Raw genomic sequence first — 27,779 nt, 5'->3', positions numbered from 1 at the left:
TTAGATTCATGGCCAATGGTAGATTCCGAAGCATTTGATAATAACTGGGCACCTAGGTGTTATCCCTTAGTTCATTTTAACAGTTTTGAAATGCAAATTTTAGTTTTCTATAGCTTTACCATAACTAAACACATATAGATAAAAGAAAGTTAATCTTGGGACTTCCCTGTAGGTCCACTGGTTAGGATTCCACACTTTGACTGCAGGGGGCACAGCTTTGATCCCTGGTCCAGTAACTAAGATCCCACATGCCTGGCAACGTGGCCAATAAAAGAAATATGTCTTATCATAGTTTTATTCTATCCCCATTCTGTGCTTTGCAGTCCCACTGGCCTTGTAATAGAGTGCTGCCCTGTTCCACCCCTAACATGCAGCCCTTTCTGTGTGCCAGTCCCTCCCCTTCCCCCCTGTTACCTGGCAACAGGACTATTAGTGGTCCTGCTCAGCCACTGGTTGGTGCTGCAGTGGGCTCCTCCCCCAAGCCACCAACTGTCAATGAGCAACCATTAGTTAAGTACCTGTTCAGCCAATGGTTGGTGGAATGGCTGTTGTGAGGTGGAGAGTAAGGTAAGAGGTGAATCCTGGCCTTCTCTCAGGCCCTCTTGGATTGGTGGATGAGCTGGGGGGCCATGGAACAGGCAGGGGGCTGTGTCCTGCAGGCCTCCAGAGCCCTCACCAAGACCACCTGCTGACCAGGCCCAGGCCTTGAGGCGGCAGTGAACCTTTCCACCATCCCTGCCTCTGTGACCTAATGGCAGTGGCAGTCTGCCTGGGTCACAGTCTGTGGAACCTGCCTCTCTCCCACCCCATATGTTGGTGGCCTGAAGAGCCTGAGGTCTTGTTGGGCCCTGGGCTCCTGGTTCCCTCAGCAATGACAGCTGGGCAGGGTCTGGGGACCTGGCCCTGAGGGAGCTGCCAACGGAGACCTGCCTCCTCTTAGCCAGGACCTGGACCTCACAGGGTAAAAGTTGAGCCTTGGGACCTTGCCCTTTCTTGTCAGAACAGACAATAACATTTGTTTGATGGAGGTTTACAGGAACATCATTACCTGACCGTGACCCGACTTCAGGAACAAAGGATCTGACACCAAGAAGTTTGCAAGAACTAAGCACGTCCTTCCCTCACCTTTCCTAAAAAAAAGGGCTTTGCTGAGAGCTTTTGGCAGTTTGGGGGTTTTAAGGTAGGAGCCACCTGACTTCTTGCTGGCCGTCAGTAAACCTTTCTCTGCTCCAAACTCTGATGTTTTGGTATCGTTTGGCCTCAGGTGGGGCACATGGACTTGTGTTCCGGTAACAATCTCTGTGCTATTTTGTCAACACATTGAATACTTTCCTACTTCAAGGTCTTCTGATGGCTGACCCCTCTATTCCGTAGTTCTTTCCTCCACCTGGCTGGCTCTTTCTCGTCTTGGAAGTCTCATTTCTTACTCCCGTCTTCCTTCTTTTGGGAGGACCGACTATAAAAAGACTTACACTAGCTCATCTCTTCCCCAAGTATTTCTGATCACTTAGCTCTGATTATTTCCTCTGTGACACTTTCATAATCCTTGGTCATGTTTCTTTACTTCTTCATATTCTGATGTTTTCTGCTAGAACATGAGGTTTATGAATGTAGGGATCTTCTTGTCTGTCTTTCCCTTGCTCTAATACTAACTGGCAGCATAGTAAGTAAGTGTTAGTCACTCAGTCATGTCTGACTCTTTGCGACCCCATGGACTGTAGCCCACCAACTCCCCTATCCATGGGATTCTCCAGGCAAGAATACTGGAGTGGGTAGCCATTTCCTTCTCCAGGGGATCTTCTTGACCCAGGGCTCGAACCCAGGTCTCCCATATTACAGGCGGATTCTTTACCATCTGAGCCACCAAGGAAGCTGGTGGCATAGTATGTACTTAGAAAATAATTGCACCTAGAATAGTTTGTAATGTGCATGGATTTTTGTATTGATCTTTATACTTAACTCCAACCTTTTACAATAAAATATAAACATTTTAGTTCTTTTTTCTTTAACTAAGATGATACATTTAATCTTTTCCCAGAGTGCTCAGGTATATTTACCATATGTTGTAGGTAAATTGGTATTGGGGGAGGCAGATAAGAAATTGACACTTAGATTAAGTGATATTGCACATTCATTTGCTGGGAGATGATAGAATAGGAATCATAGAAGCTTTCATGTCCTTTAAATATAACATCCTTTTTGAAAAAAGAGAAGGTTAAGGTTTGGAGATAGGTGTTGATAAAGGTTAAATGATCAAGGTTATGTACCTGGAACTCTTGAAAACAAGGAACTAGGAAAAGAGTAAAATTGAAAGTTTTCTGGAGTTGCTTCTTGGGCTCACTTTGCATTATATAGCATGTGAGACTTCTGCAACTGAGAAAATATTTTCATTTTTATTAAAATTATGATTCTGTGTTTTAAAATATGAATTGCATGTTTTCATATTTAATAGTACATTGATGTGCATCCTTTAAATACCATAGGCATTAGAGTTTTTTTTTCCTCCAGAAAATACTTCAATTATGCCTTTTATATCTTCTGGTTAATGTGTCTCTGCATACTGATATTGTTTGTTAAATATACAAAGGCACCTGTAACATTTGTAATAAATGTTACATGAGCTTTTCAGTTTCTAGACATCATCTCTTTAATTCTCTGTTGCTATGGGTTTTCATTAGTATTCCCTGGAGCCTGGGTTGCCATAGAAAATGTGTAGTTGTAGAGGAGTTACCATGACAACAGTCCACCATTATGTATTTTTCAATATCAGCTAGCTGGAGATGATAGTGAATCTGAGGATATTTGTTTTGGAGTCCAATAATTTTAAAAAAAAACAGTATATTTCAATATCCTAGTTATCTCCAGCATATATTTTAAATATGATGCTAGTTATCCTTTATTTAAATAAACAGAAATGAGTTTTTAAAAGCTAATTTTTAGCCATTTAGCTTGGTCTCCAGAAATTCTAAAAATTTAAATTGCCTTAAATATTTGAGACATATATAAACTCCCACATAATAAAGCTCATGTCAAATATGCATAAGTTTTTGTTCTAATCATCTCCTGGCTCTTTCATGACCTCAAAGAAGAGCAGCTCAGGTACATTACATGAGAAAACAGAGGTGGAAGAGTAGCATTTATCTTTGAAGTGGAACTCAGAAATAAAGAAAGGAAATCACCTGGTGACTCATTGCTCAATGTAGCTTTTTTTAAAAAAGAAAAAAGCAGAGAACCTATTTTCAGTAAAGTGGCAAATCCCTTGGTTGAAGAGAAATTTTAAATATACCATTTAAATTGGAAAGCTTTTGATATATCCAACGCTTGAGCAATCATTTTGAAATTGTTTACCTATTAGCAATGTTAGGCATATAATGTCAGTTGTCTTCAATTTACTTTCCTAATTGGTATCCTGATAGAGTGATACACCATTATTTTGTCACAGGGCCAGGTAGAATAAATGTTATAACAGTTCAGCAAATTAGATCTATGTATATCAGAGATTTTGAAAAGATGAGCAACTTTCAAGTTTTACAGTTTTACAATCTGGCTTAAAAATTTTTTGTTGTTGTTCTTAATTGTTGCTGTAATCTGAATTTTTCTGTCCCCTGCAAATTCATATGTTGAGACCAATGCCCAATGTTATGGTATTAGGACTTGGTAATCTTGGGAGGTGATTAGGTCCCTTATATAAGAGACCCCAGAAAGCTCTCTTGCCTCTTCTATCATGTGAGGACATAGTGAAAAGATGGCCATCCATGAACCAGGAATTGAGTCCTCACTAGACACTGAGTCTGCTGGTGCCATTAACTTGACTTTCCAGCATCCAGAAGTATGAGAGATAAGTGTCTGTGGTTTATAAGCCCACCAATCCACAGTATTCTGTCAGAGCAGCTCTGATGAACGAAGACAGTTGCCAAGCCTTTCTTTGAAGCTGTGGGAAGATATGATATTGGGTCTTCTTGTTTTGGTATTCTTTTTAAAAACTTTTTATTCGAATATAGTTGCTTTAGAATTTTGTATTAGTTTCTACTGTACAGCAAAGTGACTCAGTTATATGCATACATATGTCCCCTCTTTTTTGGATTGCCTTCCCATTTAGGTCACCACAGAGCGTTGAGTAGAGTTTCCTGTGCAGTACAGTAGGTTCTCATTAGTTATCTGTTTCATATACATGGTAGTGAATACATGTCGGTCCCAATCTCCCAATTCCTTCCACCACCACCCCCCCGGCACCACTACCACCACCCTCATTTGCCCCCTTAGTGTCCATACGTTTGTTCTCTCTGTCTGTGTCTCTATTTCTGCCTTGCAAATAGGTCCATCTGTACCATTTTTCTAGATCCCATATATATATGTGTTAATATATGATATTTATTTTTCTCTTTCTGACTTACTTCATGTTGTATGACAGTCCCTGGGTCCATCCACATCTTGTTTTTGTATCCTTGAGGCCACGTAATATTGGAGCTCTCCAACATCCTTCCCTGGAAACTTTTCCTTATGGGACATGTGAAGATAGCCGCTCCTATAGCAGAGTAGATGTCCCGCACAGAATCGTGGGTGGTAATTCAATATTTCAAAGGATTGGTGAATATATTAATTGTTCCTGGATAAATGTGGGGCAGCCAAGAGAAAAATATAAGACCAAGTAGTGTTTTACTGGGTGTAGTTTCATAGAAGAGGTAGGTAGAGTTTGATAGAAAACATTTAAAAAGCTGACCTTCCAATCCATGCTGCTACTATATCAAGGATATAATTTCCCCTCACATAGATCGGGGTCTAGAAGTGTTTCAAGAACTTCTTCCATTGTCCTCTCCTAGTGGAGTCATGTAGACAGGATTTGTGTCTCCTGTAACACAACTCACTCAAGCCTTGTTGTTTGGAGTTTTCACTGAGGCTCATTCACTTAGACTTGGTTGGTCACACAGGCATTATTAGCTTACTCTCCAGTCCCTCCTGAGATCAAGCTGATAGCACGTGGACACAGACACCCCCGATAAATCACATTGTTACTATAGTGTGTACGCTGTGGCCCCAAACACCACGGTAAACACCACCACCCTTATCAGATAGGCATTCGAAGAGCTTAGAGGCCACTGCACCAGGTTCAAGGGCAAAGCCTAGCCCTCCAAAAGTTAATCCTTTACTACAGACTTGCTTTGTCTCTTTCCCTCTCCATGCATTCTAACAAGCTCTTGCCAGATCAATCTTTCTAATCAATAGTCTTAGTCATGCCACTTTCCTGCTGAACAACCTGTGAGGTCTTGTTGTACTTTTGTCCCTCTGCTCTAGATGTTACAGGTGTTTCTGATTATAGATATTCTCTTTTTTTGGCCCCATAAACCAGTAAAATATCAAAGTTGTCCCAAAGTACTTAATCACCCTATGTGTTCCTAACTGGTCTTTACTCTTCTTGTCTTCTCAAACTCTGATGCCCTTGCCCATTCAAAATCCTTGTGGGCTCATCTTACTGTCATAGAGCCTTAATTGCTTAAAATAGATTTATTTGATTCCTTTATGGGTCCCTTTCCTTGTACCTCTCCATGACATTGGCCTTCTATTGTTGTTGTTTTTGTATTTGTCTTATCTTTATTGTACAGGATGCTCCTTCAGGGTGAGCGTTGTGCCTTATTCCTCCTTATAGTCTCCGTAGAGGCTAAGAAAATGCTTGGAAACTGGAAGGGACAGAATATGTGCAGAGTTTCATTCTGGTCTTTTGGAGAGGATCCAGCAAAGAGCCAGTGTCATAAGAGCAGACTGCTTGAAATGATGGCTTCTCTGTTGTATTTCAAAGCCAGAAGAGCATTATAGACCCTCTTAGGGTTCGTAGTAGACTGGGGTTGTTAGGGAGCTTCTTCTGTAGAATCAGCTTTATTTTGAAGAACTGAATTCCCATGAGCAGATAAACACACGGAACAAGCATTTGTGTTGCCTGGTCCATCTGAAGCATTGGGCACCGTCAGTGATTTGAGGATCTACTCTCAAGGATCGGATTGAGTCTTGTTGGCTCCAGTGTGAAAAATAACCTTATAGAATTCATTTAACCTCAGTTCTAGGCCTTCTTCTCCCTCTCATGTTAAACCCTCTCTCTTCCCCCTGCCAGGATTCCCGTATACCTTACGCTGAGAGAGACAACTCTTTTAATGTATTTGTTTGTGTAATGATTTGGCGTGTACTTAATGAACAGACATTTATCAGGCCCTTTGTCAGATGTTGAAGATACAGTGGTGAACTAGATAAAAATAGCCCTTGTCCTGATTTTCTCCCTTAAAAAAGATTTTAAAACTCTAAGGCACATTTTCTGTTGGTTTAGTTAACCTTCAACTCATTAATTTCCTTATCATGCATGTGAAACAGGAGAGCTAAACGGAGAGCTAAACTAACATGAGCAGATGTGAGTTGAGCATTTCTACTGTGTGCTAAAAAGCAGTCTAGGGGCTGCCCCGGTGGCTCAGTGGTAGGGAGTCTGCCTGCCAATGCAGGTGACGTGGATTTGATCCCTGGGTCAGAAAGATCCCCTGAAGGAGGAAATGGCAACCCACTCCAGTATTCTTGCCTGGGAAATCACATGGACAGAGGAGCCTGGCGGGCTCAAGAGTGGGGTCACAAAAGAGTCAGACACGGCTTAGCATCTAAATAACAACAATAAACAGTCTACTACCATTACCTTGTTTTAATCCTCTCGACCCTTGGGTAGCAGCCTAATTGTCATTAGATTATAGATGTGAAAACTGAGGCTGTGTTTTAGGTCTGACTCTTTAAACCTTCCCTGGTGGCTCAGCTGGTAGAGAATCTCCCTGCAATGCGGGAGACTTGGGTTTTATCTATGGGTTAGGAAAATCCCCTGGAGAAGAGAAAGACTACCCACTGCAGTATTCTGGCCTGGAGAATTCCATGGACGATATAGTCCATGGGGTTCCAAAGAGTCAGACATGACTGATAGACTTTCACTTTTCTACTCTTGATCTTGGACTTTCCACCACTGTGTAATAGATTGCTACTTGGCTGAGTAAACCTTCCCACTTTTTTCTATGGTGACTTTGATCTTTCACTGTTATTCTTATCAAGTGATCAAACAACAGCTCTTGCCTATGCTAAAGTTCACACAGGTGGCCCCTACAGTATTAGCTGAATGAATGGATCAACTCTATTACCTGTTCATAGCAACCGTGTTTATCTTTGTTATATTACTTATTATATTGCTTGAATATCATCTTGGAAACAAAGGAATAGGTGACATTAGAAATGTTTTTTAACTAGCTGCAAGTTGCGAACAATAATTGTGCCACTTGGAATTTTATGGTAGTTCATTCCAAATACATTGGTTGGTCTGAGCTCAACAACTTTTATCGACAAGTGGGTTGACATTAAGCTTCTCAAACCTCCAACAAATCACCTGACTCCTGAAATGGGCTGGAATGGTGGTTTGTCAGTGACAAATTGTTTCACTGCTCTCTGAGGCAAGAATATTATGAATGTTCAGCATCTCAGTTTATTTGCTCAAGTATATTTGAAATGATGTATTTGGGGATCTGTGTTTTCCAAACTTTATGACAGGCTTATTTCTCGAAGGAAAGATAAATAAAATGTCAAATTCACGACTAAACAATCTAGAATTTTAACTATCTAAATGAGTAAGGGAAATAGCATTTCTTTTTACTATTTCAACCACTGTCTCCTCGAAAGGTCTTCAGAGAGTTTCATTCCAGGAGACACTCTGCTTGAACATATTGGGCAGGTGCATTTGTGGATGTAAGTGAACATGTTACATTGTGTTTATTTGCACAGTTGCAGTGGAGAAATATTCACCCAAATTGCTTTTCTCTCATTTAAACAATGTTATTTCAATAGAGTAGATTGAGGGCAGGTGAGTAGAATGGTTAAGAGGAAGGCTCTGATGTCAGAATTGGGTTTGAATGTCACCTTCACTACCAATAAGCTGTGTAACTGAGCAATTTAGTCTAAGTGTCAGAATCTTCATCTATAAAGTGGGAACAGTAATAATTAGTACCTCATATTGTTTAAAGAGTTAATCATGTTTTGTGTTGGACATATATTAAATAGCCACTAGCTCTAGAAAGCTGAATGAGTGAGTGAAAGTCACTCAGTCGTGTCCAACTCTTTGTGACCCCATGGAGTATACAGAACATGGAATTCTCTAGCCCGTAATACTGGAGTGGGTAGCTGTTCCCTCCTCCGAGGGATGTTCCCAACCCAGGGATCAAACCCAGATCTCTGGAATTACAGGTGGATTCTTTACCAGCTGAGCCACCTGGGAAGCCCAAGAATACTGGAGTGGGTAGCTTATCCCTTCTCTAGTGGATCTTCCCAACCTGGGAATCGAACTGGAGTCTCCTGCATTGCAAGTGGATTCTTTTTTTTTTTTTTTTTTTAACCTCATGAGGCACACAACCTTAGGTTGGTAGTGTGCCATATTTATTGTATATATAACTTCTTAACCTTTTAACATAAATACTAATGTTTTATTTATTTTTTTTTCATTTTTTTATTTTATTTTATTTTTTTTAATTTTATTTTATTTTTAAACTTTACATAACTGTATTAGTTTTGCCAAATATCAAAATGAATCCGCCACAGGTATACATGTGTTCCCCATCCTGAACCCTCCTCCCTCCTCCCTCCCCATTCCATCCCTCTGGGTCATCCCAGTGCACCAGCCCCAAGCATCCAGCATCGTGCATCGAACCTGGACTGGCAACTCGTTTCATACATGATATTTTACATGTTTCAATGCCATTCTCCCAAATCGTCCCACCCTCTCCCTCTCTCACAGAGTCCATAAGACTATTCTATACATAAGTGTCTCTTTTGCTGTCTCGTACACAGGGTTATTGTTACCATCTTTCTAAATTCCATATATATGCATTAGTATACTGTATTGGTGTTTTTCTTTCTGGCTTACTTCACTCTGTATAATAGGCTCCAGTTTCATCCACCTCATTAGAACTGATTCAAATGTATTCTTTTTAATGGCTGAATAATACTCCATTGTGTATATGTACCATAGCTTTCTTATCCATTCATCTGCTGATGGACATCTAGGTTGCTTCCATGTCCTGGCTATTATAAACAGTGCTGCGATGAACATTGGGGTACACGTGTCTCTTTCCCTTCTGGTTTCCTCAGTGTGTATGCCCAGCAGTGGGATTGCTGGATCATAAGGCAGGTCTATTTCCAGTTTTTTAAGGAATCTCCACACTGTTCTCCATAGTGGCTGTACTAGTTTGCATTCCCACCAACAGTGTAAGAGGGTTCCCTTTTCTCCACACCCTCTCCAGCATTTATTACTTGTAGACTTTTGGATCGCAGCCATTCTGACTGGTGTGAAATGGTACCTCATAGTGGTTTTGATTTGCATTTCTCTGATAATGAGTGATGTTGAGCATCTTTTCATGCATTTGTTAGCCATCTGTATGTCTTCTTTGGAGAAATGTCTATTTAGTTCTTTGGCCAATTTTTTGATTGGGTCATTTATTTTTCTGGAGTTGAGCTGTAGGAGTTGCTTGTATATTCTCGAGATTAGTTGTTTGTCAGTTGCTTCATTTCACAGCAAGTGGATTCTTTACCAGCTGAGCTACCAGGGAAGCCCCAGCTCCAGAAGGCTAGCTGTTGTTTAATTTTTTTAAAAAAAATGTTGCTTTATTTTTTAAAAAAGAAACTGGTACTGTCTCCAATAAAAATAAATAAAATAACAGCCATAGAAGGCTGTTATTGTTTCATTTATTTTTATTGGAGAAAGTACCAGTTTGTTTTTTTATTAAAATTTTTTGAATTCATGCTGAATTCTTGGTAGCAAGTGAAAATCTTTTGGAAACTACAGAGTATTGAAATTCTGTGGACTATGGAGCTAAATTGGGAAAGGAGTATGACAAGGCTATATATTGTCACCCTGCTTATTTAACTTATGTGCAGAGTACATCATGTGAATTGCCAGACTGGATGAAGCACAAGCTGGAATCAAGATTGCTAGAAGAAATATCAATAACCTCAGATATGCAGATGACACCACCCTTATGGCAGAAAGTGAAGAGGAGCTAAAGAGCCTCTTGATGAAAGCCAAAGAGGAGAGTGAAAAAGCTGGCTTAAAACTCAACATTCAAAACACTAAGATCATGGCATCCGGTCCCATCACATCATGGCAAATAGATGGGGAAACAATGGAAACACTGACAGACTTTATAATTTTGGGCTCCAAAAATCACTGTAGATGGTGACTGCAGCCATGAAATTAAAAGATGCTTGCTCCTTGGAAGAAAAGCTATGACCAACTTAGACAGCATAGGTAAAGCAGAGACATTACATTGCCAACAAAGGTCCATCTAGTCAAAGCCGTGGTTTTTCCTGTAGTCATGTATGGATGTAAGAGTTGGACTATAAAGAAAGCTGAGTACTGAATAATTGATGCTTAGAACTGTGGTGGTGGAGAAGACTCTTGAGGGTCCCTTGGACAGCAAGGAGATCCAACCAGTCCATCCTAAAGGAGATCAGTCCTAATATTCATTGGAAGGACTGATGCTGAAGCTGAAACTCTAATACTTTGGCCACCTGATGTGAAGAGCTGTCTCACTGGAAAAGACCCTGATGCTGGGAAGGATTGAAGGCAGGAAGAGAAGGGGACAACAGAGGATGAGATGGTTGGATGGCATCACCGATTCAATGGACATGAGTTTGAGCAAGCTCTGGGAGTTAATGATAGGGAAGCCTGGTGTGCTGCAGTCCATGGAGTTTCAGAGATTCGGACACAACTGTGTGACTGAACTTCTGATGTAGCTATAGCACTTGAGTTAAAATCTAAGCTTCTTTATTTACTGTCAATTATTTACTATAAAAGTTTGGGCAAGTTACTCACTCTCTCTGTGTCTCAGTTTCCATGTATATAAAAGGAGGTCATAGAATACCTACCTCATTGTGTTAGGTGAGGATCAAATGAGGTAATATTTTTGAACCCTTTAGAACAGTACCTGACACATAGTAAGCACTATATGAGAACTAATTTATTATTTTATATTGATGATAAAATACAACTAACTATAAAGATGGATATGCATATTGAATCATGAATGGAATAAATATTTATTATTATAGACATTGACTAACTGGACATATATACATAAGGAATGTATCAGATATGGAAAAATCTCAAATTCAAGATCTCCTTGGAAATAGGTTCTTATTTAAAAGAAACCATTCATAAAATTATACATAGTTATTGTAATTGATATTGAACCTTTTTTTTTAACCTAATGTTTATACCTATGTAATAAACTCCAATTCTTCTTTTGGGGCTTCCCAGGTGGCACAGTGGTAAAGAATCTGCCTGCCAAGGCAAGAGACTCGGGAGACTGGAGTTCGATCTCTGGGTCGGAGAGATCCCTTTGAGTAGGAAATGGCAACGCACTCCAGTATTCTTGCCTGGGAAATCCCATGAATAGAGGACCCTGGCTGGCCATAGCCCATGGGATCGCAGAGTCAGACACGACTGAGCACACATGCACACAATCCTGCTTTTGTAAACTCGGACGTGATTTGAACTGCTTGTTATCTTAAGAGATTATTCAGTCAAGGAAGAAACGAGAATTGTGTAGGACAGTCTCAAAGTAATTATCATGGACTTCAGAATAGTAGTGTTGGAGAGTAATTGCTGAAAAATGAACCATGTTGCCTCTAATAGTAATTGTAAAAGTTCAGTAATCGTGGTTCTAGAGACTGAAGGTCAGTTTCAGGAAAGAGGAATGATTTTGGATTCAACAACAGAAGTCTCAAGTTCCAGTTCTATTACAGCCACTCATTAAGCGTATTCAGTTCAGTTCAGTCGCACAGTTGTGTCCAAGTCTTTGCGACCCCATGAATCGCAGCCCGCCAGGCCTCCCTGTCCATCACTAACTCCCAGAGTTTACCCAAACTCAGCTCTGGTTATTTCACTTATTTCTTTGCTCATCACTCTCCTCTTACAAAATAACAGTGATAGATGTTTTTATGGGCTCAGTATAAACTGTGAGAGGCAGCTGTGCCCACCACTGTACTACAAGGTGGGAGGGAGGGATACATTAGGAAGTTGGGAGTAACATATTACACATACACACTGCTATATATAAAATAGATAAACAACAAGGACCTACTGTAGTACAGGAAACTATACTCAATATTTTATAATAACCCATACAGGAAGACAAAAATATATGAAAAAATATATGTATATAACTGAAATACTTTGCTGTACACCTGAAACTAACACAACATTGTAAAGCAACTATATTTCAATTTAAAAAGTAACTAGAAAAAAACGTGCAAGTTTAAAAAGTTAAATATGTATACATGTAATGCAGAATCCCTGGACACATAATTGTGCTTCTCATTTTTATTAATGTCAAGACAAAGATGAAGAATTAAGCATTTTTGTTTCTCTGTAGAACTGTGGAAACATGGTTTGGGCTATGAGAAGAGACTAGCAGAGGGATATTTCCTATTTACATTCTGTTCTCCTAAATTTAATTCTAATTAATTTAATTCTTTTTAATTTATTCTAATTCTATTTAAACATATCACTTTCCCGCACAGCATATGGTTTGACCTGTATGGCAGAATGAGAACAGGGAAAGAGGAACTTGGGTTGGGGGTTGGGTTAATAGAGGGGAGGAGGCCCTGATGTAAAGCTGAAAAAGGCATGTGTGGATGTGTTTTGTCAAACCTTTTTTAAAATTTCAATTTTTTTTTACAGTAGGTCCTTGTTGATTATTTAATTTTTATGCCATTTTTAGATTAAATTTATTTATTTTTAAATGAAACAAAGATGAATGTTTTTAATGATAAAAAGTGCAATTCACAAAGAATATAGACATCATTGACCATTAGACACCTAACAACAAAGAAACAGAGATACGTAAAGCAAAAATCAGAAGAAATATAAGGGAAAAGGACACAATATATAATCATAGTGAGACATATTAACATTTCTCTGAGGATATTTTATCAATTGCAGAAAAAATTAGGAGCATCTTGAATGATGTCATTAATAATTTAAATATAATAGATTTATAATTATATTTATATTAATCTTATATCCTACACACATATATTTAAAATTTTGTATCTCATATGTTGTCAGATGTCCACAGGACATTTAACAAAACTGTCAAAAAGATAAACATTTCTAAATTTCAAAAAGAATTCTTTTTCTGTGTGATTCAGTTATACATATACACATGTATTATTTTTGAAATTATTTTCCATTGTAGGTTATTATAAGATATTCACTATTGTTCGGTACAGTACAGTTGTTGTTTGTTGCATATCTACTTTTTAAATTAGAAATCTAGCATTTTATTTATACTGTCAAACAAGTAGAATCAACATGTCATAAATTTTTTAGTTGGGCAAAAATTCATAAGTTTTCTAAAGTATATTTTGTTGTTCAGTCACTCAGTTATATCCAACTCTTTGTGACCCCATAGACTGCAGCACTCCAGGCTTCCCTGTCCTTCACCATCTCCTGGGTGTAAAATATATATATATTATATATATATTTATATATATGTATACAAAACTTTTCTACCATGCTTGATTAAGGCCTGAGAAAGAACATCAAAAAGCAAAGGAGAGATGGAGAAATTGGAAAACATAAACTAAATGAAATGGGAGCTGCTGCTGCTGCTAAGTTGCTTCAGTCGTGTCCGACTGTGCGACCCCATACACGGCAGCTCACCGGGCTCCTCTGTCCCTGGGATTCTCCAGAGAAGAATATTGGAGTGGCTTGCCATGTCCGTCTCCAATGCATGCATGCTCTGTGCGACCCCATGGACAGCAGCCCACCAGGCTTCTCTGTCCATGGGATTCTCTAGGCAAGAATACTGGAGTGTGTTGCCATTTCCCTCTCCAGAAATGAGAGCACTGAATATGAAATAGAAAAAGTGAAACAAACTAGATAAAAGTAAAAGATCCTCATATAGCCAGTTTTTTAAACAAGGCTGCTCATTAGAAATATATCTGGAGCTCTGGCAAAAAAGATAAAAAAAGCAATACCTGGACATTTGTATTTTTTTAAAAGTTCCAAGATAATTTTGATATGCATCTTGATTGTAAAAAGTGATTACAAGTTTTTCAATTAAATGGTAGTTTTGATGATACAGAATTCTATTATTTTTCTATTGACCAATCATGATACAATGGTATTGGTGGTGGTGGTGGTTTAGTCGCTAAGCTGTGTCTGACTTTTGCGACCCCATGACTGTAGCCTGCTAGGCTCCTTTGTGCATGGGATTTTCCAGGCAAGAATACTGGAGTGGATTGCCATTTCCTTCTCTAGGGGATCTTCCTGACTTAGGAATTTTACCAGGGGTCTCCTGAACTGCAGGCGGATTCTTTACTGACTGAGCTATGAGGGAAGCCCATACAATGGTATTAAATGAGTAATAGTTACATAATCACAATAGTGAAAGATATCTATCAGCTTTCATAATCACTAGCCAGACAAAAAATAAAAGATAGTTACAATTGCAAGCCATAATGGGGACATGATTAACCTAACAATATAAAATAATTACATACAATTTGGGGAGTCAAGCAGAGTGATGTGGTAAGTGGAAGTGCCTACATGCGCATGTGGTTATCTACTTTAAATATAGCAGTGTGTGCATGTCAATCCCAAATCCCCCATCTATATATCCTTTCTCTCTACCCTTTTCCCCAGTAACCACAAGTCTGTTAAGTCTGGGAGTGTTTTTCTGTTTCGTAAAGTTCATTTGTATTATATTTTAAATTCCACATCTGAGTGACATCTTATGGTATTTGTCTTTCTCTTTCTGACTTACTTCTCTTAGTATGATAACTCTAGGTCCATCCACGTGGCTGCGATCGGCATTATTTCGTTATTTCTCATGACTGAGTACCATTCCATTGTATATGTGTACCACGTCTTCTTTATCCATTTCTCTGTCAGGACGTTTAGGTTGCTTCCATGTCTTGGCTATTTGTCATTCACATGATGTCTTAGCAAGATTCTCAGGCTTCCTCTGAGGGGAAAAGGGATCAAATGGTAGGAGTAATACGTTTTAGAATACAAACAGGTTTGAGAAGGGCAGCATCTAGGGTTCCTGTTAGGGAGAAGGAAGGAGTATGGCTGACGAAGGAGCTCACCCAGGAAGGGGCAGAACTACCCAGAGAAAGAGTATGGTCTGGATAATTACCTTCTAGAAAGCACAAGAGTCAAATTTACTTGAAGTTTTTAAAAGCTGCAACTTTCTTTTATCCATAGTTTTTAGGTCTGTCAATAGCAATTTTTCAATAATTGCTAGTTAAATTATCCTAGAGCAGCACAGAAAGAAGTGTATTTATTTGGGATCAGGCCAATAGAAGGAAAACTTGCCTTTCCAAAATACAGCGAGTCAGAAGGAAGGGAAGAACTTGGATCAGAACTTGGGTGGTAGCTATGAGAAGGAAAGCATATGAGCCGAATCTTATTCAAATTTAGCTTTTACTCTGTTGGGTACTTTCAACCATAATGGGTGTCCAAAGGGAAAAGAGAGGCTATTCTACTCTGATGTGTTCCTTCTACCCTCCTTTTTTTTTAATCACCATTTCCATCTCCTCTGCTAACTCCCAACTCTCTGTTTACAAGGGTTTCTATTTTGCTTTAAAGTCCTATCCTTTTTTACCTCCATTGTTTTTGCTCTCAGTGGACAAAAGTTATGGAAGTTCTTTGTTCTCTCTGTCAAACTGATGGTCAGGAAGGCTTCTCAGCCATGTCTCTGTATCTCCTACTAAATCCATGTCTCTGTATCTCCATATCTCTGTATCTCCTACTAAATTCTCTTTCCAATACAAAATCAGTGAGTCTTGAAATATTTCTTCAAATAATACTGAATGATCTACATTTTTGGAAACAAATCTTTTTTGAAGGTGATAGTGAAAGTGTTATTGCTTAGTTGTGTCCGACTCTCTGCGACCCCATGAACTGTTTCTTGACAGGCTCCTCTGTTCGTCGGATTCTCCAGGCAAGAATACTGGAGTGGGTTGCTGTGCCCTTCTCCAGGGGATCATTCTGATGCAGAGATTTCTGCTGCATTACAGGCAGATCCTTTGCCATCTGAGCCACCAGGGAAGCCCAATTTTTGAAGATATTTTCAAATATACAAGTATAAATAACCCCTATTTGTTCATTTCCTGGATTCTACAGGTATCAACATTTTCCCTGCTTTTTTTTTTTCTGAACTATGTTTTTTTTTTTAGCATAGTTTACAGTATTGCTTTACAGCTTCAGTGAAGTGAATCAGCTGTTGTTGTTCAGTCACACAGTTGCGTCTGACTCTTTGCTACCCCGTGGACCGCAGCATGCAGGGTTCCCTGTCTTTCATTATCTCCTGGAACTTGCTCAAACTCTTGTCCATTGAGTCGGTGATGCCATCCAACAATCTTGTCCTCTGTTGTCCCCTTCTCCTCCTGCCTTCAATCTTTCTCAGCATCAGGGTCTTTTCAGATGAGTCGGCTCTTTGCATCAGGTGGCCAAAATATTGGAGCTTCAGCTTCAGCATCAGTCCTTCCAATGAATATTCAGGACTGATGTCCTTTAGGACAGACTGGTTGGATCTTCTTGTAGTCCAAGGGACTCTCAAGAGTCTTCTCCAACACCACAGTTCAAAAGCATCAATTCTTTGGTGCTCAGCTTTCTTTATAGCCCAACTCTCACATCCATATATGACTATCAGTAAAACCATAGCTTTGATTATGCGAACCTTTGTTGGCAAAGTAATGTCTCTGCTCTTTAATATGCTGTTTAGGTTTGTTATAGCTTTTCTTCCAAGGAGCAAGCGTCTTAATTTCATGGCTGCAGTCACCATCTACACTGATTTTGGAGCCCAAGAAAGCAATCTGTCACTGTTTCCCTTGTTTCCCCATTTATTTGCCATGAAGTGATTGGAATCAGCTATATGTATACATGTATCTCCTCCCTCTTGGACCTCCCCCACCATCCCACCCATGTAGGTCACCACAGAGCAATGAGCTGAGCTCCCTGAACTATACAGGAGGTTCCCACTAACTATTTTACATATGGTAGTGTATAAATGTCAATCTAATCTCCCAATTCATCCCCCCACAGTGTCTACACCTCTGTTCTCTACATCTGTGTCTCTATTCCTGCTCTGCAAATGGGTTAATCTGTACCACTTTACTAGATTCCACATATACACATTAATATATAATATTTGTTTTCCTCTTTCTGACTTACTTCATTCTTTATCACAGTCTTTAGGTCCATCAGCATCTCTACAGATGACCCAATTTTGTTCCTTTTAATGGCTGAGTAAAATTCCATTTTTTATATGTACCATATCAGCTAAGAAATTAGCTATCATTTATTGCATTACTTTTTAAAGAAGCTGTTTCATAAGGTCTAAATGAATTTATATGTCTAAGTTTGGGACAGAAGACATTGCTGAGTTGCAGATTGACTGCTTTATGGAGTCATTGGATGGTGGTTGCAATGGAAAATTAAAAGGTATTGAAACCAGACAACTTGGGTGTACATTCAAGCCCCACTATGACTTTGGGCAACTCACGTTACCTTTAAAATTCAGTTTTCTCTGTGGGATGAAAATGAAAATATTCAAAAGAATAGGAGGATGCTTCTTCAGTATCATAAGAACTACCTATTTTAATTCCATTGCCAACATCCAACTCATCATATGAGACCCTATAATTTTAATTGAAAAGGCTGAGTGCCTAGAATTTTAATAACAAAGGCTGAGTGCTTTTGTTATTAAAAAGTTGATGCTTTTGAACTGTGGTACTGGAGAAGACTCCTGAGAGTCTCTTGGACAGCAAGGAGATCAAACCAGTCAATCCTAAAGAAAATCAGTCCTGAATATTTATTGGAAGGACTGATACCAAAGCTGAAGAAGCTCCAATACTTTGGCCACCTGATGTGAAGAGCCATCCCATTGGAAAAAACTCTGATGCTGGGAAAGATTGAAGGCAAGAGGAGAAGGGGACAACACAGGATGAGGTGGTTGGATGGCATCACCAACTCAGTGGATATGTGTTTGAGCAAGCTCTGGGAGATGGTGAAGGACAGAGAAGACTGGCTTCCTGTGCTGCAGTCCGTGGGGTCACAAAGAGTTTGACTCGACTGAGTGACTGAACAACAGCTAGCATTTTAACATGTTAATCAGTTAATAAACAAGGATATTTGTGCTCAACATGACTTTTAAACATTTTTTGAAAAGTTTTGTTCTTTGTGTCACAGTACGACATATCAAAGAGAGAGAGAGAATGAGAATGAATTATGGGAAGAAAAGAGCATCCTAAGAGTAACTGAAATGAGAAGTGGGTTGGGCCTATGTAGAGAAAAAAACAGGTGAGGATAGGCAAGAAAATGTAGGAAAAGAGGTTGAAGATACTTCTCCTATCAAATACTGTGTGTTATTTCAAATTTACACTGTGAGACCAAGAAGTGACAGATAAATCAGAGGAAGAGAAATAGCCCTGAATCGGATGTTCATCCACTGACTTGTTGAACACATGTGCTGTGTTACACTGAAGTAAGTGCTTTCTGTAAATTTTCTAGCTTAATCCTTACAACAAAACTGTAAGAGAGATAGTGTTTTCTCTTTTTACTTTTAAGGAAAAATAAGATTCAGGGTAAAAAACGCTTATTCTGAAGATTAGAGCTCAAATTGTACCTCAAAGCAGCTACTCTCACAGTGAATCTTGTACAAGTGAACTGGGAAGGAATGATTGGTTTTTACTCTGGTGTTGGGGGAAAGGGCTGAGAGAGGGGGTCATCAGAAATCACAGAAGTACTTGCTTCATGCCATCCCTACAATGAATTCTACACAGGTTGGAAAAAAAAAAGGAACCAAGGGTAAAAGGTGATAGCAGAGTTGGAGGACAAGTAAAAGAAAATGTAAGTAGTTATTTCATTGAAATTGAAACTTTGAAAGTGAGGAACTTTCTAAGCATAGAAACCATGGAAGAAACCACCAAAAAATGATTGATATGTTTGGTTACATAAAATTTCAATTTCTGTGCATCGAAAACCATTATGAGTCAAACCTAAATGCAAAAAAAGAGCTGGGAAGGCAAATGAAAATGTGTATATAATTGTGCTACACAAATGATTAATACCTCTATTGTCTGAGGAGCTCTTACAAATCAATAAGAAAACCACAAATTTCCTAAGCTAAAAATAGTCAAAAATAATAACTGGAGAACTACCATAAATTTAAAAAATTACTTAGAAGCAGTGATAAGAAGAAATAACTAAAATTAAAAGCAGATATTATTTCTGCTATTAAATAAAACTTTTATAAAGTGTTAGGGTTTATCTGTGAACATTTTTAGAAATAGGAACTGAGTTGCTCATTGTCCTTTTGGTGGGCAGTCTATAGATTTTTATCTTTTTGGTACACAAATTATAGACAAATGCCATGGAAAAAGTTTATGCCTTTTCTTCAGAAATTCTATTTTTGTGAATTTCACTTGCAAAAATTAGCCAATGTAATGTGAAGATTTTTATGCAAGGGTATTGTTGCAGTATTAGATGTACTGTTAGATGTACTAGACAAAAAGAAAAACAAGATGATTTAATAAATATCAGAAAATATTTGAACAAAGTTTGTGAATATGAATATTCAAATGCACAATCTGTTAAGACTCTGTGTGTGTGTGTGTGTGTGTGTGTGTGTTTTAGCCAACTGGCATGTGGAATCTTACTTCCTGACCAGGGAGCTAACCTGTACCCTATTGTGTGGGAGCACAGAGTCTTAACAACTGGACCACTAGGGAAGTCCCCAAGATGGTTTTTAAAGACTATTTTATATAGATATAAATGATTCATTGCTAAGGGGAAAAGGTAAGACATACTGTATATACAGTATAATCCTAAATCTTGTTTAAATTCCATGTGTGTGACTTTGTATGTTGAAAGGGAGCATCAAGGAAAAACAGAAGATGTTAATTTCCTTGTAAATGGTGTAGTCATGATTTGTTTTTATTTTCTGCATTTTGCCTGTTTTCTACAATGAATATAATATTGCTTTTATAATTATAAAATGTTATTAACATTTTAGAAGTTGTAAAGATTAAATTTAAAAATACGGCTGAGGATAATGTTTTAGGAATGTTAATTTTATTTTCCTTAAATGGAACCTCAGATAGAAACTTAAAATTTCAGATTTGATTCTTTATGATTTGATAGTGGATTTTTAAAAGCTGACAGATTAAATAATCTTTGTGATATCAGTTTTTATAGGGTTGAATTAACTAATACAAGTGTCATTAGAGCTAAAGGTCCAAAGCAGAATGTTCCTTTCTTTGCATTCTATGTATATAACCTTTGATTTTTGTTAGAATAATTTTCATCTTACACATTACCATATCCTAATAGGAAATGAGCTAAGATCTTTTTTTTTCCCTTGATGGAATAAAGTTAGCATTTTGTAAAAGCAGAAAGTCAATAGTAACCTTCATTTTGGAGTACCTGTATTCAGAGTGGATCCTTAGTTTTCTCTTTTGAGTTTGTAATAATAATATAGGAGCCATGCCATCTTTTGCATAATCAGGCTTTTGGCCTTTACATGCCTTATTATTCTGGTTCTTGGTAAACAATATTTGGAGTAATAAAATTTGAGAGAGAAAATGGGTTTCTCATAATAGCTGTGAAGGAAAATGGTATGGGAATATGTTCCACTATGCCAATGTTTTCACATAGAGGAACTTTTGCATTATCTTATCACTGTCAAAGTTATGTCTCATGGGCATACTCATTTTAAGTTCAGGGTCATACTTTTTTTGTGCATTTTGCCCAACTTCATCTTTAAAAATTCTTTTTGGATTATTGATGCCATTGATTGGGTGCGTATACTTTGGAGCTCTTCTTTTTTTTTTTTTAATTTTATTTTATTTTTAAACTTTACATAATTGTATTAGTTTTGCCAAATATCAAAATGAATCCACCACAGGTATACATGTGTTCCCCATCCTGAACCCTCCTCCCTCCTCCCTCCCCATTCCATCCCTCTGGGTCGTCCTAGTGCACCAGCCCCAAGCATCCAGCATCGTGCATCGAACCTGGACTGGCAACTCGTTTCATACATGATATTTTACATGTTTCAATGCCATTCTCCCAAATCGTCCCACCCTCTCCCTCTCTCACAGAGTCCATAAGACTGTTCTATACATCAGTGTCTCTTTTGCTGTCTCGTACACAGGGTTATTGTTACCATCTTTCTAAATTCCATATATATGTGTTAGTATACTGTATTGGAGCTCTTCTTGATTGCACAGTTTATCTAAGCATTTTCTGCAGACATCTTTCCTGTAATCCATCATATTTCCTCTGTTTTTCTTTGTGTCCCCTTTTAAGGCACTTTCTATGTTTTTAAGTCCATTATTAATAAGTATTTGTTGACTACTGTCCTGATAAATACATGAAATTCTTTCATATTTGCTAAATGTTGGTTTCTTTGTTTTTAGGTTGACTATGGATCCTACTATTTGCAGAGCTCTAGAAAGGTAAACAAAATGAACACTGGTATTTTTGGTTTGCTTTCTTTGTTCTAATTGAAAACATGAACTCATATGAATTTTTTATGAGATTCTGCTTTTAACTAGTTTATTGCTTTTTAAAAATTAGAGAATAAATTGAAAGCTTTTTATAGTTTGCCTAGTGGGTTACCTGGACACGTGTTCAGGCTAAGATGGTACCTTGAAGGTGTTCGCTGTGTTCCACATTTGGTCCTCAGCTCTGCAGCCTTGAGGTTTGAGTTTATGGCATGTGAGAGCAGCTGTGTCCCCTGGAGACTGATACAGTATCAGTTTCTCTATTTATGGTGCCATGAAAGCCAAATGCTGGGCTTACCTCATTAATATATTCTCTCTCTCCTGTTTAAAAAGCCTGCATAGGAGTCCAGCTATGGTCAGTCATTTGCTCCTAGATCTGGAATTAGAATGAGGAGAGAGGACAGCCATCTTGAAGATTTAATAGTGAACGACTTGCTAGCCATGATAACCTGATGTGTGTCTAACCTAGAGGGATGTTCTGCTCAGTGGGCTGTGTGGGTACCTTTTCCCCATAGAGTGATGAGTACCGCACACGTTACTTTATTGCACTTTACTTCACTGGGCTTCACAGATGTTGCATTTTGTTTTTGTTCTGTTTTTTGGTTTTTTACAAACTGAAGATTTGCGGCAAGTCTACCTTGAGCAAGTCTATTGGCGTCATTTTTCCAACAGCGATTGCTCACTTTGAGTCTCTGTGTCAGAGTTCAGTAATTCTCACAACATTTCATACTTTTGCATTACTTTTATTGTGGTGATCTGTGTTCACTGATCTTTCGTGTTACTATTGCCATTGTTTTGGTGCACCATGAATCTAGCCTGCATAAGATGCTGAACTTAGTAAATGTGTGTGTTGACTGCTCCACTGACCAGCCTTCCCCACTATTTCTCCCTTTCCTTGGGCCTTCCTATTCCCTGAGAACAACAGTACTGAACTTAGGCTAATTAATAAGTTTATAATGACCTCTAAGTGTTCAAGTGAGAGGAAGAGTCGACATCTCTCACTTTAAATCAAAAGCTAGAAATGATGAGGCTTAGTGAGGAAGGCGTGTAGAAAGTTGAGATAACCAAAATCAAGGCCTCTTGCTCCAAACAGCTGAGTTGTGAATGTAAAGAAAAAATTCTTGGAGGAAATTAGAAGTGCTACTCCAGTGAATACCCAAATGATAAGAAAGCAAAACAGCCTTATTGCAGATCTGGAGAAAGTTTTAGTGGTCTGAATAGAAGATGAAACCAGCCACGACATTCCCTTCAGCCAAAGCCTAATCTCGAGCAAGGCCCTAACTCTCTTCAGTTCTGTGAAGGTTGAGAGAGGTGAAGAAGCCGCAGAAGAAAAGTTTGAAGCTAGCAGGGGTTGGTTGATGCAGTTTAAGGAAAGAAGTCATCACCATAACATAAAAACTAAAGTGAAGAAGCAGCAAGTGCTGATGTAGAAGCTGCAGCAGATTATCCAGAAGATCTTGCTAAGATGAGTAAGGCAGTTGGCCACACTGAGAAACTGATTTTTAATGTAGACAAAACAGCCTTTTATTGAAAGCAGATGCCACCGAGGACTTTCATAGCTAGAGAGGAGAAGTCAGTGCTTGGTTTCAAAATTTCAAAGGACAGGCCGAATCTCTTGTTAGGGTCTAACGCAGCTTTTGACTTGAGTTGCAACAGTGCTCATTTACCTTTCCAAAAATCACAGGGCCCTTAAAAAGTATACTAAATCTAGTTTGCAAACTAGTACAGCCACTATGGAGAACAGTGTGGAGATTCCTTAAAAAACTGGAAATAGAACTGCCTTATGATCCAGCAATCCCACTGCTGGGCATACACACTGAGGAAACCAGAATTGAAAGAGACACGTGTACCCCAATGTTCATCGCAGCACTGTTTATAATAGCCAGGACATGGAAGCAACCTAGATGTCCATCAGCAGATGAATGGATAAGCAAGCTGTGGTACATATACACAATGGAGTATTACTCAGCCATTAAAAAGAATACATTTGAATCAGTTCTAATGAGGTGGATGAAACTGGAGCCTATTATACAGAGTGAAGTAAGCCAGAAAGAAAAACACCAATACAGTATACTAACGCATATATATGGAATTTAGAAAGATGATAACAATAACCCTGTGTACGAGACAGCAAAAGAGACACTGATGTATAGAACAGTCTTATGGACTCTGTGAGAGAGGGAGAGGGTGGGACGATTTGGGAGAATGGCATTGAAACATGTAAAATATCATGTATGAAACGAGTTGCCAGTCCAGGTTCGATGCACGATACTGGATGCTTGGGGCTGGTGCACTGGGACGACCCAGAGGGATGGAATGGGGAGGGAGGAGGGAGGAGGGTTCAGGATGGGGAACACATGTATACCTGTGGTGGATTCATTTTGATATTTGGCAAAACTAATACAATTATGTAAAGTTTAAAAATAAAATAAAATTAAAAAAAAAAAAGTATACTAAATCTAGTCTGCCTCTGCTCCATAAATGAAACAGCAAGGCCTGGATGACAGGACATCTGTTGGCAATATGGTTTACTGACTATTTTAAGCCTACTGTTGAGACCTACTGCTCAGAAAACAAACAAACAAAAAAACATTTCTTTTAAATTACTACTGTTCATTGACAGAGCACTTGGTCACCCAAAAGCTCTGATGAAGATACAATGAGATTAATGATGTTTTCATGCCCGCTAACACAACATCCATTTGGCAGCCCATGAGTCAAGGAATAATGTTAACTTTCAAGTTTCATTATTTAAAAAATATATTTTATCAGGCTATAGATGCCATAAATAGTGATTCCTCTGATGGATCTGGGGAAAGTAAATTGAAGACACTTCTATAAAGGATTCACCATTCTAGGTGCCATTGATAACATTATTGACTCATAGGAAGAGACCAAAATATCAATGTTAATGGGAGTTTGGAATAAGTTGATTCCAGCCCTAATGGGTGACTTGGAGGGGTTCACAACTACAATGGAGAAAGTAACTGTAGATGTAGTGGAAACAGCAAGAGAACTGTTGGGTCTGAAGGTGTGACTGAATTGCTGCAATCTTGTGATAAAACTTGAATGGATGAGGAGTTACCTCTTATGGGTGAACAAAGAAAGTGGTTTCTTGAGATGGAATCTATTCCTGGTGAAGATGCTGTAAAGATTGTTGAAATGTCAATAAAGGATTTACAGTATTATAGAGACTTAGTTGATAAAGCAGTGGCAGGGTTTGGGAGAGCTGACTCCAATTTTAAGAGGGTTCTGTGGATATAATGCTACCAAGCAGTATTGCCTGTTACAGAAAAATCATTCATAAGAGGAAGAGTCCATAAGGGACTTCCCTCGCAGTCCAGTGGTTAGGATTTCATGCTTCCAATGTAGAGGGAAGGCACAGGTTTGATCTCTGGTTGGGGAACTAAGATCCCATATGTCACATAATGCAGTCAAAAAAAAAAAAATAAATAAAGCAAGAGAAGTCCATCGATGCAGTAAACTTCATTGTTGTCTTATTTTAAGAAATTGTCATCTTTAGCAACCACTTCCCTGATCCGTCAGCAGCCATCAGCATCAAGGTAAGACCCTCTACCAGCAAAAAGATTACTGATTCACTGAAGGCACAGATGATAGAGAGCATTTTTAGCAATAGAGTATTTTTAAATAAAGGCATGTACATTGTTTTTTTAGACATGAAGATATCACACATTTAATAGTCTAGAATGTAGTGTAAACATAGCTTTTATATGTGCTGAGAAACCAAAAACTTGGTGTGACTTGCTTTATTGCAATATTTGCTTTATTGCTACGGTCTGGAACCAAACCCACACTATCTCTGAGGTCTGCCTGTAAAAGATGCAGTTTCCCTCTCAGCTTCCCATTTTTCTCAGTTTCCACCATTGATCTTTCCACATACTCATAATGTCCACTAGTCTTTCTGTTTTAGTCTGGGAGGTATCATTCTCTCCAACTGTCAAGCAGAGGCAACAGTCAGAGTTGTATTTGAATGTCAGCTCTACTTGGCTCTAGGCTCTTGCACAAGGTACTGAATGTTTCATTTCCCTTATTTGAAAACATATTAGTAAGAGTCCCTATCTCATAGACTTGTTGTGAGATGAAACATTTAACTCAGTGATGTAATAAGAGCTCAGTAAATATCAAACAATATAATTCAGATTATCATGGCTTAGTGTTTATTCTAAGGTGAATTCTGCAGACACATGTATAGATTTTATTAGGTTGAACTGTGTAAAATTGCCATTTTGGCATATCAAAGCACCAGCTATTCGTATGGCTAACCCCAATAATAACTTCTAATTTTTGTCTATAGAACCTTTAGTTATTTTGCTTAATACATGTCATTATCCTAATTGAATATTAGGATATTGAATTATCTTCTTTAATTCATGTTATATTGTTGTTGTTCAGTGAAATGGCAGAATAATACTGATTTTGGGGTGTCATGAACTAGTCATAATAATGATAATGTTGTCTACTGAGATTTTCCCAAGTCAATCTGTTTCTCAAATGCGCTCATCTTTAAAAAAATTTTTGAAGTATAGTTGCTTTACAATGTTGTGCTAGTTTCTATTGTACAGCAAAGTGAACTGGAGGGTGTATATTAGAATATATACATATATCCCTTCTCTTTTGGATTTCCTTCCCATTTAGGTCACTGCAGAGCATTGAGTAGAGTTCCCTGTGCTAAACAGTAGGTTCTCATTAGTTATCTATTTTATACACACTATCAGTAATGTATATATGTCAGTCCAAATCTCTCAATTCATCCCATCTCCCCATCTGCCTTGACATCCATGTTTGTTCTCTATATCTATGTCTCTATTTCTGCTTTGTAAATAAGATTGTTTATACCCATTTTTTTTTCAGATTCCACATATGTGTGTTAATATATGGTGTTTATTTTTCTCTTTGTGACTAACTTCACTCTGTATGACTGAGTGCCATCCATGACAGTGTATCACTAGGTCCATCCATGTCTCTACAAATGACCCATTTTCATTCCTTTATATATATATGCTACATTTTCTTAATCCATTCCTCTGTTGATGGATAGCAATGTTAATAATTGATACCATTTTCAGAATGAGCGAAACACAAATTTTACCAATACTCTGTGAAAGAACAAAAGTATATGTTGTTATGTTTCAGGATTGAAATATTTTTGTTGATCTTAAATCTTTTATGAAAATGAAACAACTACTCATGAATGGATTGAAAACTTTCTTGCTCTACTTGCTCTGCTCTATTTCTTGCTCTACATAATACTTATGTATTTGTGCACAGACTGACCTCCTTAATTTGGCCTTTAGCCCTTTAAACAGCTTCTGAAATGAATGTGTGATCATGCTAACCTTCTGTAGCAATCTTTTACACATGGTTTAAATGTTGCCATTACTGAAGTCCTGACTTTGTACCAGGGATGGTATAAACCAAGCCCTGAGGCAGCTATTGGGAATTTCAGGCTGAAATGATTTCTCTAGAGGCTCCAACAGCATCAGGAATTCAGTTGGGTGAGTGCTCAAAACTGACTGGGGCAAAAAGAGGCTCAGAGTTGATACCTTGTATCCCCAAAGTGAAGGATTTCTTCTGCTTTACATTTTTGGGATCTTGCGAGTTTCTCTTCTGACCTTTGGTTTTAGTATAAATTCAACCATCTTGGTGCTTTGGAACCTAACTGGCCTGTCAGCTAAGTTTCAAAGAACATTCCAGGAATCAGAGATCTGAACTCTGATGAAGAGGCCCTCATTGCTTGGTATCCACTCCAGCTCCTTCCTTTCTTGCACTCCATGTTCAGTTCACTCAGCCAGCCAGCAGGGGCCCCCAGGAGGCAACATAGGATCCTTGTCATTTTTTTGTTGTTATTGAATCTTCTCACCCAGTTAAAATATCAAAGTCTTCCTGGGATTAGAGAATGAGGAAATATGATTTCATGCTGCATAAATTGAAAGAGTGGCCTTGGTGAGTTCTGAGTTTGAGATAAAAAGAGCATCAGTAAAAATGAAAGGAAACCCATTTAATTATGTCTGTTATTGGACTCTCTCTTTCTCCTCCCCCCACTACTTTGATAATGTATTTTTGTGGAATGTGAATCAAATGGCAGCCTTTAAGAATCCAAGGTCACTTTTTAAATCTTGTCTGCCAAAGACTTGCCTAGACAGGCCTTTGATTTAAATGTTTGTAGATGTGACTTGACATCA

At 38.3% G+C, this 27,779-nt stretch overlaps 1 protein-coding gene across 1 annotated transcript in view; it reads left to right on the top strand.

The window, feature by feature from the left end:
• LOC112584418 (translation initiation factor IF-2-like) overlaps window positions 1-26,117 on the top strand; it is a 129,664-nt gene extending 103,547 nt beyond the window's left edge. The window contains exons 3-4 of the mRNA XM_045165527.1: window positions 21,490-21,528; window positions 25,084-26,117. Coding sequence (XP_045021462.1) covers window positions 21,490-21,528; window positions 25,084-25,143 — 99 coding nt within the window. The 3' untranslated portion in view covers window positions 25,144-26,117. The remainder of the gene's footprint in view (window positions 1-21,489; window positions 21,529-25,083) is intronic.
• The last annotated feature ends 1,662 nt before the right edge of the window (window positions 26,118-27,779 follow it).

Source organism: Bubalus bubalis, chromosome 4, assembly GCF_019923935.1.
Source record: "Bubalus bubalis isolate 160015118507 breed Murrah chromosome 4, NDDB_SH_1, whole genome shotgun sequence".
In the NCBI taxonomy this organism is placed as follows: Eukaryota; Metazoa; Chordata; class Mammalia; order Artiodactyla; family Bovidae; genus Bubalus; species Bubalus bubalis.
This window is presented reverse-complemented; position numbering and strand designations above follow the sequence as displayed.